The sequence below is a fragment of the Melopsittacus undulatus genome, chromosome 6 (genome assembly GCF_012275295.1).
Source record: "Melopsittacus undulatus isolate bMelUnd1 chromosome 6, bMelUnd1.mat.Z, whole genome shotgun sequence".
NCBI lineage: Eukaryota > Metazoa > Chordata > Aves > Psittaciformes > Psittaculidae > Melopsittacus > Melopsittacus undulatus.
Genome location: NC_047532.1, coordinates 8470303 through 8486169, shown reverse-complemented (window position 1 = coordinate 8486169; position 15867 = coordinate 8470303). Strand labels below are relative to the sequence as shown.

Genomic DNA, 15867 nt, shown 5'->3' with positions numbered 1-15867 from the left:
AATGATGAATCTCCCCCAGTTACAAAGCAGGAAGGGTGCACATGCCAGGAATGAAATTGTCAGCACTTGAGGTACAACCATTATAAACCAGATACATGTGAGAAATCACACAAGGACTGCAGTTTGATGGAAGCATCCACTCAGAAGTTAGGATTCATGGAATGGAGAAGCAGTTGTCCCATTTCCCCAGAAGGCTCTGCTGGGCTCTGGAACAATGCAAGTGTACAGCCGGTCTGACTCCTTAGTGCTCCTAAACACTCCTGCGTAGTCTGAAGTCCATCTGTTCAGCAAGTTTCAGCCTTTTCCAGAAGTCTGTTCACTCTTTCCAGAGCTGTGCTAACCAAACACCCTTTGCAAAACTCTGCTATCCAAGTACCAGAGGACATCATGCAGGAAGCTGCGCTTCACCTCTAGGGATTTCACTGTATATGACCTGAGGGACTTTTGCAAAAAGATCTTGTACTAATCCTCGGAACAGGGTGGATGCTGCAAGAGGTCTTTCTACACAGGTGCTACAGTCCTGCGCACTACCCACAGGCCAAGGAACAAAGAAGAGTTTTGTCTTGCTGGGACGACAGGTAACTAACAAGTATACACTTTAACCTCAGCTTCCCACCTATGAAACAGGCAATGAAACACACTGTGCATGGATCCAGTGAACCGTAACAACAGTTTGCACATCCAGTGTCTTATTCAAGAACTGAAGCTCTTCCCACATCAGTTCTTGTTTTTTTTTTTTTCCTCCTGCTGTTTGATATGAACAGGACAGGAATGAAAGACCTTGTTTGCAGTTCAAAAGAGGAAATATCTAAAAACGTTTTCACAAGAGACCATCTGCAGGATCAAGCAGCCAAAACCATTCTCTGCATTGGAGATGTTGTACATTTGGAAATAAATGAAATAACTACTCTGCTCCCCCAAACTTTCCTTCAACAAGTATTTCACCTTACTCAACTCATGACCACTGCCAACTTGCCCACAGCCCCAATCACATCCCACAAAATGACGCCAGGATTTCTGAACAGGCTGAACTGTTCCAGTAACAGAGACTGCATGGTAACGGTGTCAGTGTGCATGTGAACAGAGGGGGATTCCTGGAGCAAACCTGCTGCTGACAGAGAAAGTTTCCATTCCAACAGGAGCTGGTCAGTGTTAACAGGGATCTTGCTATTCTTTGCTGGAAATTTCCATCTCTTCAGCTGTGTCAAATAGTCCATAAGGTCACACTAACTGATAGGCCAGAAACATCTATCAAGGACAGGGATCAGGAATAAAGGTAGGGTGGAATGGGACGCATTTTTAAATGATAGTTAAATAAAGACAATTAACATTTGGAATCAGTGAATTGGTAACCATGCAACAACCCTCATCCAAATTAATACCAGACCTCACTGAGTATTGTCAATATATCCAAGACCATACTTGGTCACCTGCAGCTTAGTTACACAGTACAAATACTTTGGCAGCAAAGCTGGATCAGAGCAGCCCTTCACCTAAGTCCTTTGGCGTACCCCATGCCATAAGTTGTTGCCCTAGAAGATGGAACAGATGAGCATAACTGTGCAATGGTTCAACATAGCAGGTCAGTGAAGTGGTCTCATGTAAGAAACATCAGGAGGTTGATGTTAACCCACACGAACTCAGTGCCTGGGTTTATTTCGTAGCTTCACAAGATCCTGCAGCACAGTGTGCTGGGTTCATCAGCAGCAGTCATTTTTCCTCTTTCTTAGTAGCTGGTGCAGTTTACACTGACCAAGGACTTTGTGAGTCTCCTGCTCTGCCGGGGAGGAGGGGAGGCCGGGAGGAAGCAGACAGGACACCCGACCCAAACTAGCCAGAGGTATTCCATACCACAGCACATCATGCCCAGGATGTAAACTGGGAGTTACCTGGAAGGGCACTCACTGCTCAACTGGGCTGAGTATTGACGGGTGGTATTGTATTCTCTTCCCTTGTTATCTCCCTTATCATTATTATCGGTGGTAGCAGCAGTGGTCTGTGTTATACCTTAGTTACTGGGCTGTTCTTATCTCAGCCAGTGGGAGTTACACTCTTTTGATTCTCCTCCCCATCCCTTCGGGAGCGGGGGGGCGGGGTGTGTGTGGAAGAAAGGGGGGAGTGAGCGAGAGGGCTGCATGGTTCTGATTACCAGCCTGGGCTTAAACCATGACACACAGCCAAGGGAGTACGAATTGTGGCACAAGGCAAGACCAAGCTTTCAAGATCTTCACTTTTCAAAGTGCTGCAGGCTCTAACCATACCCAGATACTCCTGTCACTGGGGATATACACATCTTCTTGAACTCATCTACTGTGGAAAACCTTAGATGTCAATCAGAAGTATTTTCTGCATGCACTGATTACTACTCAGCATCTGCTTGTGATGAATTTGTAAGTTACAAATTGCTGCATTCAGCTGAACAGACCTTTTTTTTGTCAACTCTTATCCAAAATACTCAGTTTTGTGCATTTCTGTTTATTTTTTCTGACCACCATAGGCTACAAAGACCGTGTGCTACAGGTCACCTATAAACCAACCATGTTACATTTTGAAGGATATGAATTTTTAAATCAAACAAATGTATGTCTAGTTCTTAAGTACAATGTCTAAGAGGCATTAGCTCGGTATTTCACTCACCTGTGTTGTAGGGCACTGTAGGTTTATTAACACCACGGGGCTGGCACATTTCAGAATGTTGAAGTAAAACAAAATGGTCTTGTTCCTGTGAAAGTGGACATAAGTAATATTATAATTATGGGTGCTTGCACATCCTACCATTCAAAACCTGACAGCATATATTGATATTTAAATTCTATTATTGCAATTGGTCATATTACAAATACAAAGCAAAAAACCCCCAAAACAAAATCTCAAGCAGACCCTGGGTGTTTCATGCCAAGACAGCGCCGAAACCAGACACATTTGGTCTGAAGAACTATGCGAGTTAAAGAGTGCTAACTCTTGAGAAGGCTTTTTCACAGCACGGTTTTACGTTGAAAGTTACAGGTATCTGTAGTCCTGCTTCTGAGAAGTGAGGTCTGTCAAGTACCCCTGCAAAACCTCTGTGGTCCCTCTGCTTGCACTGAACACACTGTGTGTGCACTGCATGCGAAATCACTACCGGCAAACGCTACACTGTGAAAGCTGCCTGTTTCTGGCTGGTCAGAAGGTGGCACCAAAATCAATCAAAAGCTTTTTACGGCTGAAACCCGAAAGCAGCTAGCCAGGAAACAGAATGGTAATAAAAGCATCTGCTCCTAATCCTGACAAACCTCCTGTGATGTAAAGAAGGGACAGTCTGAGGAGTTTGCACCCCAGAATCTTCACACTTGACAGCTTCTGGAATTTCACTGCACATTCAAGTTCCCTTTAAAACTGGGATTAGCTCAACTGCCTGACATTTTACAAGGTTAAATTGTTTTCACCAAGGTCTGTTCTGCGCTGCACTGGTAACAAACCACGCATCCTGGCAAAACCAGTTTCACTATCATTAGCTAGCTCCTTCCTTTCTGAATGCCCTTTGGACAGCAGCTTCCTCACAGTTTTTCCCCATTAGAAAACTAAATGGGAAATGAAAGAAGCAGCAAAGAGCTGTTACCAAAGATTAGCTTCTGCTTTGCTTCCTGCAGAGCCTCAAGGTCCTTGACAGTGACAATGGCATAAAGGGTGCCTAACACTTTTTAAAAGACAGAATTGGGGGGGGGGGGGGGGGGGGGAACAAACTGTCTTTACAATTCTGTTTCATAAAGCACTTAGGTTTTTCGGAGGAAACATCAATGCAACAACTTTCCCTCCTGATCAGCTATTTCCATGCAGAAGGGCTCTGTTGAGATCAATGGATTCATTTAACTCCCGCAATTCAGGATTTAAAACCACTGGGAAACAGAGACAAGCAAAGCAAGGCACTCGGCAGATATCCCAGGGAAGGTGTTCTTACAGCTGCCTGCTCCCAGAACTCTCAGTCTCCTCTCTTTTTGACTGGCTAAACACCAGAAAAAAAGCTCCAGGAGCTTCTCCTTATGGTCTTTTCTATTATTTGGCGCATGTTGAGAACAACTAAGAACCAGGCAACAATGCTTTAGGACTGACTACTCTTGCTCCAAGGTGTATAAAAGAATTAATGATCCAAACTTGGGTAGTTAGAAGCTGTGCCAGCTAGTCACTTGCTATGCGGTTACTGATGCCATCTTTAAGCTATGTTGATCCTTTACCAAGAAGATTCTCTGAATGATGAAAACAACTCCATTCTAGTAATAATTTGGATCTACACATGCACCGAGCAACTCATCTTTTTCTGACCTTTATGTGGTATAAAAATATAGTAAGAGTGTCACTGTTTCTCCAGCTTCCCAAGAGAAGCCCCAGCAGACAGAGAAACTTGAAACCTCACACCTTATTCACACTGCATGAGTAATAGAGGTATGTGAATGCACTGAGTACTCACTCATTGGGGGTGTCTTTCTGACCGCAGAACTGCCCATAGCTGTCAGTTGGATAAATCACTTTCCTGGGGTCGCCGTGCACCCAAGCTGCAAACATACACATCAGCTTTTAGCATGTTACTCAAGTGCACACAGTTAATAGTTGAAACAGACCAGCATGAAAATGTATCACTTCTAATGTTCCATTTAATCTCTGCTGCTCACCACTGAAGAGTATTGATTATTGTAGAGTTCCTAATGAAACACCAAAACATAAATCAAACTAAACTGAACTAAGATATGGATGAATGAGGAAGAAAGCAAACCAGCTCACTTTTTACCTCCAGGGCACGGGTATCTGGATTGTATCCAAAATATGGCATAATGAACTTAAAAACTGATGGTTATCAGAAGGGGAAAGAAAAGGACTTAACCATGTAGACAAATCTGAGTGCTGACAACATTTCAATGGCATTGAAATTAATGGGATTAAGTGGGGGTGTGATGGATACACACAAGGTGTGACCAAATGTAATGGACTCCATTTGCACTATGAACGGAAACAAACTCTCACTTTGTAAATTAAAACATTTCCTGACCTCTCACTTGGCAACTTTCCCATTTTTCAGCTATTAGGTGTGTACCTGGCAAGTTGTGTATTCTATGGACTAGCCACAACCATGGTTCTGAATTGGAAGAGCCTTATATTGAACTTTCAAACTTTTCTCCACTTTGAAGCAGGATTTCTTCTCCAAGCCATTTCCACCTGCGCCGTGATTTCCCCTTAAGGATCAAGTACACACCAGCCGTCACTACTGGTATCACCATTCCTAAGCTGTAGTGTGCAGACCTGACCCAGCTTCCTTTATGACTAGCCAAAGTTCGAATTCTCTTGACTAACTGCTTATCTGACCCCAAGGAATGGAACTTGCATTTACTTTTAAGTATCATTTGAAAGGAAGATGTAATACCAGAATAGAATTCCCTATCACTACCCTGAGATGACACTCTAAAATCAGGTTGCTAAAGAACTGTTAGAAATTGGATCTTCTCCCAAACATCTCCTTGTGCTTGTATTATGTGGAAAAGATTACAAGCATGACAATGCTTCCAGTCCCAATGCTCCCCATCCGCACTATATACTAAACATCAGGAGCCCACTTAGCATACACTTGAGGCTTTGATCTATCCAAACCACCTTGAACTTGCTTCTCTGTAATTATCCCATTTTCTCTCAACTTTGTGACATCATATTTAGTCATTTGTGCAACTGTCATTTTCATCAAGGTCACTTTGGTAAGAACAACAGCACTTAACAATGGTATGTGCAGTAGAGACAGAACCTATGTAAGATCTCAGAGCAGCGGAATGTGAATTTATTAAAACGTTCAGGACAGATGCACAGCATCTTCAATGACTTGCAAACACTGACAGAGAATCTGTAATACTGCCTTTCACCTGGAACACTTTTAGGTTACTAAAATGAATCTGCTAGTTCTTTTAACCTACGATAGTTTTCCTGTGTTTTGAAGTTTGGAAATCAACCTGCTAGTTGGTATCAAACACTTTCTGAACTTTCCAATCAGCTGCATCTCAGAATAACTGTGGTGTTCTGACACTCAGAAAAAGCTAAAGCGCTTCAACAGTGTTAAGCACCACTCCCTTTTTCATTTGTTAAACACCACTGGCTTATTTCAGTAGCGCTGCTCAACAGGAACATTTAGGAGGCATCAACTCTCTCTTAGGAATTCTTACAGTCAGTTGATAACTCACGTGTGCATGTGATATTAAAAAGCAGGAGGCTCTCTGGTGACTGCAAAGAGTCTCTATGTTCTGCCATGTGCACTCTATTCCATCATAACTGACAAGAGGGAGATTTTCTTTCTGCTTTAATGTGACCTTGCTTCTGTAATCCAGAAGTTGTTGCTACTGCCAACAATATCCGTTTCATATTAAACCTGGAATTCTTTTTCACTCCTCAGACAAACCTGGGAAAAAGGAGATAAACGCTGCAACATAATGCTGGTGGAATTGATTTTTTTTTTTGCTATTACAGCCTCATTAAGGATCTTTCGTTAGGAAGGGCTCACATGAGCCAGGCTTACTTCTTCCAGTCTGCTTTGGTGGACTAACACAGCTAACAAGAACAAAATTCAGCTCATCGAATGGGCAGAGCAGAGCATTCTCCTCACTCTCTTTTCAATTCTATTGCAAAGTCTGCTCAAGTATTTCAAAAGGCTCCCTTAGTTTTGCTGGGTCTGTATGGCTCCTTGGTCTCAAATTTAACCACTCATCTTTTGCAGTGTTTTTTCTCAATTACTGGTAGAAATTAGGAGAGTGTAAACTGTACCTGCTTTGCCACTATCAGATTGTCTAGAGCTGTCCTTCCTTCTCCTGTGTGCCTAAGGCTTCAGTCATGTTTTCAATAAAACAATACAAAAAAAGAGTTTGCTTTTTGAACAGCAGATTTAGGACACTTTGTGAAATTCCATCACTGGGATCAGCTGGCGGATGGAGGAAGTCACCTCTCAGCTAAATTCCAAAGCAAAATGAAAACTAATTGTGTCTGATTTACAGCATATATATTTAGCATTTCATTAACTCTGCAGCAGAAAGAGAAGGAAAATGACCCATAGAAGAAAAAATACACAGCTGCTTTCATTGCCTGTGCCAGGAGCTAACATCAAGATTAATAAACTTAATTCTCTGTTACTCTCTTTGCAAACTTTGAGCAATGACAGTGAAAGAATACAGGCGACAAATCAACAATTTCTAGTCAGAATTCAGCAGTTCTCACTGAAAAGGAGGTTGTTGTAAGAAATAGCCCGACAGAGCAGCATCATGTTCTGCATGCTGTGCTGCACTGCTGGTGACTAAATGAAAAGCAATCCAACCACCTGCAATCCTGATTCCAGCGTGCTCTGATGCTCATGAGGCTGCAGCCTGAGTCCTGGAACAAACATCTGGGCTAAAACTAAAGAACAGCTGAACCATATTGCACAGTTGACTCAGCCCTCAGAGTGGCAACATGACATTCTATGACACTAGAATAGCATTTTCCGGAGTTCTGTGGAACTAACACACACGGACAGTATCAAAAATAGTCAATGTCTGCCACTCAGTGCCTGTCAGATGCACTCCTTTTTCTGTTCTTTGTGGGATATGTCAGTAGTTGTTAAGGCTGCAAACCTCCATGTCAAGCAGAAAATGTGATTAGAGCAATGGCATCTTGTGATACTTAAAAACAAACTGCAAATCTATCTGGTTATACATTCTGTCTCATTCCCTCTCCTGTGTATTTTTGAAAGGGCAGTCTTTTCTAGTCTTATTTTGCTTCCCTTAAGGGTATATTTTACATGTTTTAGTGTATGAAGAACCTGACCTGCCGAGTTGTTCTTATGGCTTTTTGACACAAGCAACTTATCAAGGTATTGAAAAAGGTAACAGAATATGTGATACAGAATTTATAAACCCATGTGCCTAGCACTGGTATTGTAGAAGCATCCCTTGTACCGGAGTAATATGGCAAGAGTCATTACTTTAAATTAAGCTGTCCTTTGACGTGAGGCTTTTTTCCAGGATACCTTATTTGCTGCCTTTTACATGCACTTTGCTGAATTAAAATAATTTTAAATTAAGATGCTAAACATTTATAAAGTATCACCCAGATAAGCCCAAAGTCTCTGGAATATATATGAAGGTTAAGTCAGTTTGACAGGAAGGAAAAATGACATGGAATGTTAAATTAGCACTATTAGCTCATCTATAAAGTTAAAACAATGACAAAGTAAATCATAGAGTAACAACTTCTATTCAGTACAGTCACTCAACAGCAGCCACCACTGAAGCAGAACTAAGCACAGCCAGTAGCAAAAATCAGTTTGGTTTCATCTTTCAAGGAGAGTTGGTTACCTTTTACTCAGGCTACATCCCAGCCCACAGAACCACCAAATATTCCACGACTGTTTACAAAAACACACATGTGAGCTATACATATGTTACTGAGGGCAAATTTTGACTCACATTTTCAGCCACAGCAGTTGTGTGATGAACCTGCATTTATTGCTTACTTCTCAAGCCAAATTAAACAGGGATCCAAAGCAGCATTCACACATTTTTGAGAAATAACAGAGATCTACTTTTCTGTTCCATAATAAAGCATAATTATTGAGTACGGATTGATTCAGGATCTATTTTCTCTTAATGTGAAGTTCGTTGACTCTCACGTATTTTGTACATGGCTGGCCTCTGGAACTGGGCCAAAGCTGATCTCATCTTTTACTTAGAAATAAATGAAAAGTAAAAAGAATAGCTGAAGCACAGTACAAGGAAATATGAAAAGCAGGGACCATGTGGATCTGGACTAAATATTTCTAGACTGAAAGTTCAGATCTTCTCTGTAAGAAAGGTAGAGAAAGTCACCAGCTACAAATTCAGTATCTGGTTCCAGGAACAGGTTCTAGCTGTCAGCAGCATTTCATAAGTTTGCAAGAGAAGGCTGCTCAGATTCCTCGTGTCCAGCAGGAAACCATTGCATGTGCAGAGGAGGGAATAAGACCACTTCATTGTCTCACATCACCATAACCACATTGTCTGAGAGGACACACAAATGAGTGAGGAACTGGCAGCGCTGCACCTGCTGTACTTACCCACAACTCCTAATGCAATGTAACCCAGAATGACCACTATGAAGATCACACAGCACACGATGTCTGTACAGTGCCTAGGAACAGAAAGAAACACTTTTTAGAAACAAGGTGTCTAGTAGAACCCTCTGAGAACACTGAATGTCACAGGGAGTTTTTAACATCTGAAGACGATGTCTACATCTGCACTAAGCGCAAGTCTTACAAGATCGCATTTGAGGTCTAAGCCAATAACTGTGTATGCCTTTGGTGCTGTAGACAGCAATAAGAACATACTGAACAACAGATTTAAACATTCTTAAAACAATACCTTACAACACTGAATATACAAGATCACGTATGGTAGAAGTTCCTACAGGACATCTGCCCTAACACTAGTATCAAATATTGCAGACAATGTGATGAAAGAAAGATTCAGCACAACTCACCTGTATTATAAAAGTAGCTTATGAAACATAACAGCATGAAATGAAAAAAAGGCCTACCTGCAACTACCCCTAAGCTCTGCACAAGATTCCGACTCAGCTGTTTGACCTCATTTAATGCAACCGAAATATGCTCTACAGAGAGGACAGAAGTCCCCAGCAAACCGTGGAGAGTCATAACTTCTTTTACAGAGAAACAAAGAAAAACAACACTCTTCTGTCTGAAAACTAAGCCAATGAGTAAACTGGGAATATTCAGTTAAATTACTGTTGTTGATTTACTGCTCTGCATATTAAGGCCACGCAGGCAGAGGAGTGGAGGTGTGACTGCTTAGACTAATCTTTCTCCAGTATTTGACCTTGATCAGAGCAGCTCCAGGACTGTAATTAACATGAAGTATGATGCTCCCAGGCAAGCAGGAGGAGGTCAGTATACACTCCAAGGACTCCGCTAGGTGAAGCCAACTTTACAAGCCCCGGTTTCTAAAGATGTGTGGAAGCAAAACCACTGCCACCCCACAGGCTTTTGCAGGCTTCACTGTTTAAGAAACAGTTGCAGCTGAACAGGTCTCACCAGGGTTTAACTAACAAAGGAGTGAATTACGGCTAAAAGCGTGTGCCGCCCAGAGCCTCCTTATCTGAAGGATTTCAGTCACTGTTGTTATTTCCCATGTCCTGCTTGTCTGATGCAGCTTTGATGAAGAATGCCTTGTACAACCTAAAGGCTACAAGAGTGCTGCTGTTCATCTCAGCTTGAGACTCCATGCAAGAACCTTAGAATCCAAACTCCAATCCAAACAGTGGGATTGAGTGTGCCCTCAGCAAGCTTGCCGATGACACCAAGCTGTGTGGTTCTGTTGATAAGCTGGAGGGAAGGAATGCCATCCAGAGGGACCTTGACACGCTTGTGAGGTGGGCTGATGCCAACCTCATGAAGTTTAACCATGCCAGTGCAAGGTCCTACACCTGCGTGGGAGCAATCCCAGGCACAGCTACAGGTTGGGCAGAGAAGAGATTCAGAGCAGCTCAAGAAGGACTTGGGGGTGTTGGTCGATGAGAAAATGAACATGAGCTGGCTGCAGTGTGCACTTACAGCCCAGAAACCAACCATATTCTGGGCTGCATCCAAAGGAGCGTGCCCAGCAGGTCAAAGGAGGTGATCCTGCCCCTCTACTCTGCTCTTGTGAGACCTCACTTGGAGCACTGTGTGCAGTTCTGGTGTCCTCAGCACAAAAAGGACACGGAAAAGGGCATGTCAACTGACTGCTCACCTGTCCCCAGAGTTCCATACTCTCCAGCCTATCCCTAACATAAAGGGCAACTCCCCCTTCCCACCTGCCAGGCCTGTCTTATCTAAAAAGCCTGTAACCTTCCATTCCAACACTCCAGTCATAGGAGCCATCACACCATATTTCTGTGATGCTCATTATATCATACCCCATAGACGTGCACACATTTCTAATTCCTCTTGTTTGTTCCCCATGCTATGGGTGTTTGTATAGAGGCATCTGAGCCGAGCTCCAAATGAAGCCGATTCATTGGCTGGAGCTGCTGGAATATCTCTGCATTGCTCCAACCATTTATGATAGGTGCTCACAACTGAGTGTGTTGGGATGGAATGATGCCCCCCTCCCCCAACACATCTAGTTTAAAGCATCCTTGACAAGTCTGGCAAACCTCCTACCAAAACTACTCTTCCCTTTCTTTATCAGAGCAGCTCCACCAGCCCCCAGTAGACCTGGCCTACAAACTTGGGTCCTGTGTTCAAGACACCCAAATCCCTGACTATGGCACCACCCTTCTAACCATTTACTGACCTGGGCAATCCTCCCGGCCTTTTTAAGCTACTCCCCTTTATCCTGGAGAATTGATGAAAAGACAATCTGAGCTCCAGAGCCCCTAACCACCTCTCCCAGGGCTCTGTAGCCCCTTATGTTCTCCAGACTACTGCTATCTATATCCCTAGCACCCACAGGGATCACTAGAAGTGGGTAATAGTCTGTGGGACTTACTTGAGCAGGCAGCCTCTCTGCAACATCCCTGATCTGTGCCTTAGGTGAGGAACACCTCTCCCTTGAGACTGTTTCAGGCCTATAGATGAGTGCTTGTGTTGCTTTCAAAGCGAAGTCTCCTGCTATTATGACCCTCTGCTTTTTCCTGGCAGCACCAGTAGAGATCTTCACCAGGGTGAAGATCTTCAGCCGGGTGCTTCTGGTGCGAGTGCGTTTCCTCGTGAGCCTCCTGCAGAACTGCAAAGCAGTTCTGGGTGGGGACAACAGACTGAGGAGGAAGCCCCTTGCTTTCAATTGTCCTCTTCCTCCTGTTTTTTTTGTTGCGTTTTTTTTTTGTTACTATTTCCCAGCTTCCTGCTTTAACAGCCTCCTTCTTCACTCCATGAGCTACAGGGGACGCTTGAGGCCCCTGGACAGTCTGGTCCTAGAGCAAGCAGTCCTGCTTCCTCTCAGCTTCCCTGACGTCTTGCAGCTTACTGACAGCGTCCCGCAGCCCAGCCCTGCTGAGTGCAGCCCTGCCCATCAGGCACCTTTCCCTCCCCAGACCAGTGCAGACGCTCTCTGCACTCCCAGCTCTGCACCGCAGCCTCCCGTCATCGGCTCTGTCTGGGTGCCTACGCTGGGTACCGCCGGGGCAGCCAGGGCAGAGCTCCCAGTGCGGGCCCTGCTCACACGACGGGTGCTCACCAACCCGCCCGCCGCTCTGAGCTGAGCTCCGGGGCGCTGATCTGCCCCGCTCCGGAGCTGAAGTCCTCCCTCGAGCTGCTCACCTCAGCAATCCGAGCCTGGCTCTTGCCGCATCAGAGCCGTTTCTAAGAGGTACAATATTTAATTCAAGATGTCTCAGGAGAAATATGGCACCACAAAAGACTTTAACTACAACTCCTAGAGTCTCAAAGACCTCTGCCAGTCCAATTCTCATAGGTCTCATTTTATGATACTAAATGCAATTACAGGTTACACAGTTTGTGCTAAAGCTCCCTTTTAAAGTTTTGTAGAGCCATCACAAACAAGTACCCACCAACACTTCACCAGAACACAGAATCTTCGGTTCTGCATAAAGCACAAAAGTATTGCTGTTATATTAGTGTCTTAAATCATATGAGAAGTACATGAATCCTCTTTTGGGTGGCTTCAGAAAAATTTGAAACAGTTCACAAGACTAAATGTTTTTCATGTGAAATAATGGTTTATTTTACAAGACACTGTGGGTGAAACCCTGGCTCTGTTGGACTCTGTTGTCAGCTCAAGGAGCTCACGTTCAGTGAGATCATAGTATTACCTCATAGACCAAAGGCTCCACATGAGAGGAAGAAAAATGTAAAACAACCTAAAAGAGTAAGTCAAAATAACTCTGTAAAGACACAAGGTTATACCATGAAGATTCTGGGAGTTTCCAAAGGTGCAGGAACTGGAATGATAGGAATTGCTTTGAAACAGGAAATACTGGAAGCCCATGCTTACTACTGAAACCTAATCAGAAATTCTCCACCCATACTTCAACTAAAATAGACCTGATATTCTTTTTTTCAAACTAAGAAGGTGGCCTGTGATGGCAAATCTGCTTTTTTGCTTTGTTTCAGGCTAATGAGGCAGAGTAAAGTTACTCTGGAGACTGAACTCTTAAAGTGAACCCCAAGGAAGATGGATTAATGAAAACAGGATTATGAGAACAGGAACCAAGAACACTGCTCATCATACGGGCTCTAGGATCTTGCTTACAGATAGCGTGATCACACTCTTCTGTAATAATGATGTGTAAATATTCAAAGATTAACGATAAAAAACACTTCAAATTTCTTAAGGTGGAGATGATGAAAACATTCAAAGTGCTTTTGCTAACAGGCAAGACTGGAAATTGTTATGGGTCTTGGTAATTTTGAGATAACCAAGTTCCATAATCTGAGCCAAACCACAGTGAGTCTGCGTTTGAAGACAGAAATAAACTGCTCATAAAACCACCCAATTCATCATTTTCAGGTGATGTCATGAAAGCCCTTCATTTGGTTAAGTGCATGGTTCAGCCTCCTGCATCACATTTTACTGCTTACTGTTGTCATTTAGCTTAATTTATGGAGTCTCATTTGCTTTCCACCGTCTCTCAGAAACATATCATAGAATCATAGAATAGTTCGGGTTGGAAAGGACCTTAAGATCATCCAGTTCCAACCCACCTGCCATGGGCAGGGACACCTCACACTAAACCATATCACCCAAAGGCTTCATCCAACCTGGCCTTGAACACTGCCAGGGATGGAGCATTCACAACCTCCCTGCGCAACCCATTCCAGTGCCTCACCACCCTCACAGTAAAGAATTTCTTCCTTATATCCAGTCTAAACCTCTGCTGTTTAAGTTTCAACCCGTTACCCCTTGTCCTATCACTGCAGTCCCTAATGAACAGTCCCTCCCCAGCATCCCTGTAGGCCTCCTTCAGATACTGGAAGGCTGCTACGAGGTCTCCACGCAGCCTTCTCATTTCCAGGCTGAACAGCCCCAACTTTCTCAGCCTGTCTTCATACGGGAGGTGCTCCAGTCCCTGATCATCCTCGTGGCCTCCTCTGGACTTGTTCCAACAGTTCCATGTCCTTTTTATGTTGAGGACACCAGAACTGCACACAATGCTCCAAGTGAGGTCTCACGAGAGCAGAGTAGAGGGGCAGGATCACCTCCTTCGACCCACTGGTCACGCTCCTTGGCTTCTCTTGCCGGGTTACATGTGACAGTGCACGCAAAGAATACTTTGTGCATGGCATCCTAGCAAATAAATGAATGCAAAGATAAAATCACCCACACAGATTAGTGCCTAAAGGCCATTTATTCATTGACAGTTTATGCACTTCATTGTTAATGACTGTCTAGAGCATCTCTCTGTTCAGCAGTTTCATTCCCAACCTGTCACAAGCGCAATTTCACTCAAGATGCTGCACTAGCAAGAAATTACGACATTGATTAGGGAAGCAGAGCACGAGCAGATATTAGCACCTACAAATAGCCCTGAGCCCAGCACTGTGCATCTGCAGAGAAAACAAGGCTCAAGATGTTCACAGTGTGAGTTTCAGGTTACCACTTTCAACTCTGCTAATGCATTAAGGTGACCACTAGTGTCCTTGCTTCTGAATTCCTCTTCCCTGCTTGACTGATAGGTTGTGTTCTGAGACTTCCCTAAAACACCTTGTGTCAAGGTTGGTGTTACACTGTGCCACCCAATGCCTTTAATAGTTCTGAAGACCCATTTCTCCATTGGGAATGAACTGAGAAGCAAAATCTGCTGTACAAATGGGCATTTCTATCAGCACAGTGACACTGAAGGCATCATCCTGCACAGCTGAATAAATGTGCAGGGAGCCCATAAACTAAATATTTGCAGAGAAAGTTCCTTTCAAATCCCCCCAGAATTGATACTTCTACCAAGAAGGCCAAAACACATGGGAAAAGGTATTTATGCAAGTTTTCACCACAAGCTGTTTTCTGTCAGCTTAAATTCTGCATTTTCTTAATGAGTATGATTGATCTGCACTGACATGCATGGACTTACTAAGTTGATATGTCTTAGTTACAGGTACAGTGCTTTATCAAGTATTGTTTAGCTCTGGAACACCCAGATTTCAGTGTCTGGAAATGCTCAACATCTGTAGACATGGAATGCCCCAATCCAGGAACATCAAACAAGAATACAAAATAAAATGTAGGCTTCCTCATGCATATTAGTGAATACGTGGCATGCTATGTTGATACAGACAACACCACATAATGGAACATAGACGGACCAATAAAATACCAGTAGCAAGAGAAGTAATGTTATATTCTGCCAACATTTATCTACAGCAGACTTTCATCTTTAGCGGGCTATTTAGTCTAAAAAGCATAAAGATAACTTAAATGTCAAAAATTGTTTATTATCTCAATATTGACCACAGTATCAAGTGATGTACATGGAGACATCTATAAGTGATGCACTTGTGTTTATGAGAAGGTGAAGTTTGTATTGCTACTTAGAGGCAGCAATTTTTATTAGTTTTCTACAAACTCCTAAAGATAACTCAATGCTTATGGTCATTTACTGGTATTCAATTCACCTGAGAAGCCATTAACTGTATTTTCTTACCACAGAGAAAAAGGTGATCTTCATCTTCACAAGAACACTGAATTTCTACAAAGACACTGAAAAACTAAAGATAGCCCAGGAGGTGTCAGGAGTTTGTAAAACATAACAAGAAAAACAAATCTAAAGTGTGTCTAACCAGCAAGAGGAAGACGAGAAAAGGCCAAGAGAAGAATACATAGAAGAGGGAGAAAAATAACAGAAGGGCAACGGAAAGAGTTAAGATAAACTCCACAAAATTGGAGGCAAGTCAGAAGC

The 15867-nt window shown here is 43.2% G+C and overlaps 1 protein-coding gene across 5 annotated transcripts in view; it reads right to left on the bottom strand.

Annotated features, from left to right (window-relative positions):
* SLC44A5 (solute carrier family 44 member 5) overlaps positions 1-15867 on the bottom strand; it is a 94482-nt gene that overhangs the window by 25986 nt on the left and 52629 nt on the right. For 4 of the 5 annotated variants that reach the window (XM_034063481.1, XM_031050758.2, XM_034063482.1 and 1 more), the window contains exons 5-7: positions 9071-9144; positions 4445-4529; positions 2638-2722 (exon numbers count right to left, since the gene is read on the bottom strand). In XM_034063481.1, coding sequence (XP_033919372.1) covers positions 2638-2722; positions 4445-4529; positions 9071-9144 — 244 coding nt within the window. Of the gene's footprint in view, positions 1-2637; positions 2723-4444; positions 4530-9070; positions 9145-15867 lie in introns of those variants that run through there. The other variant, XM_031050760.2, reaches the window with a different exon arrangement.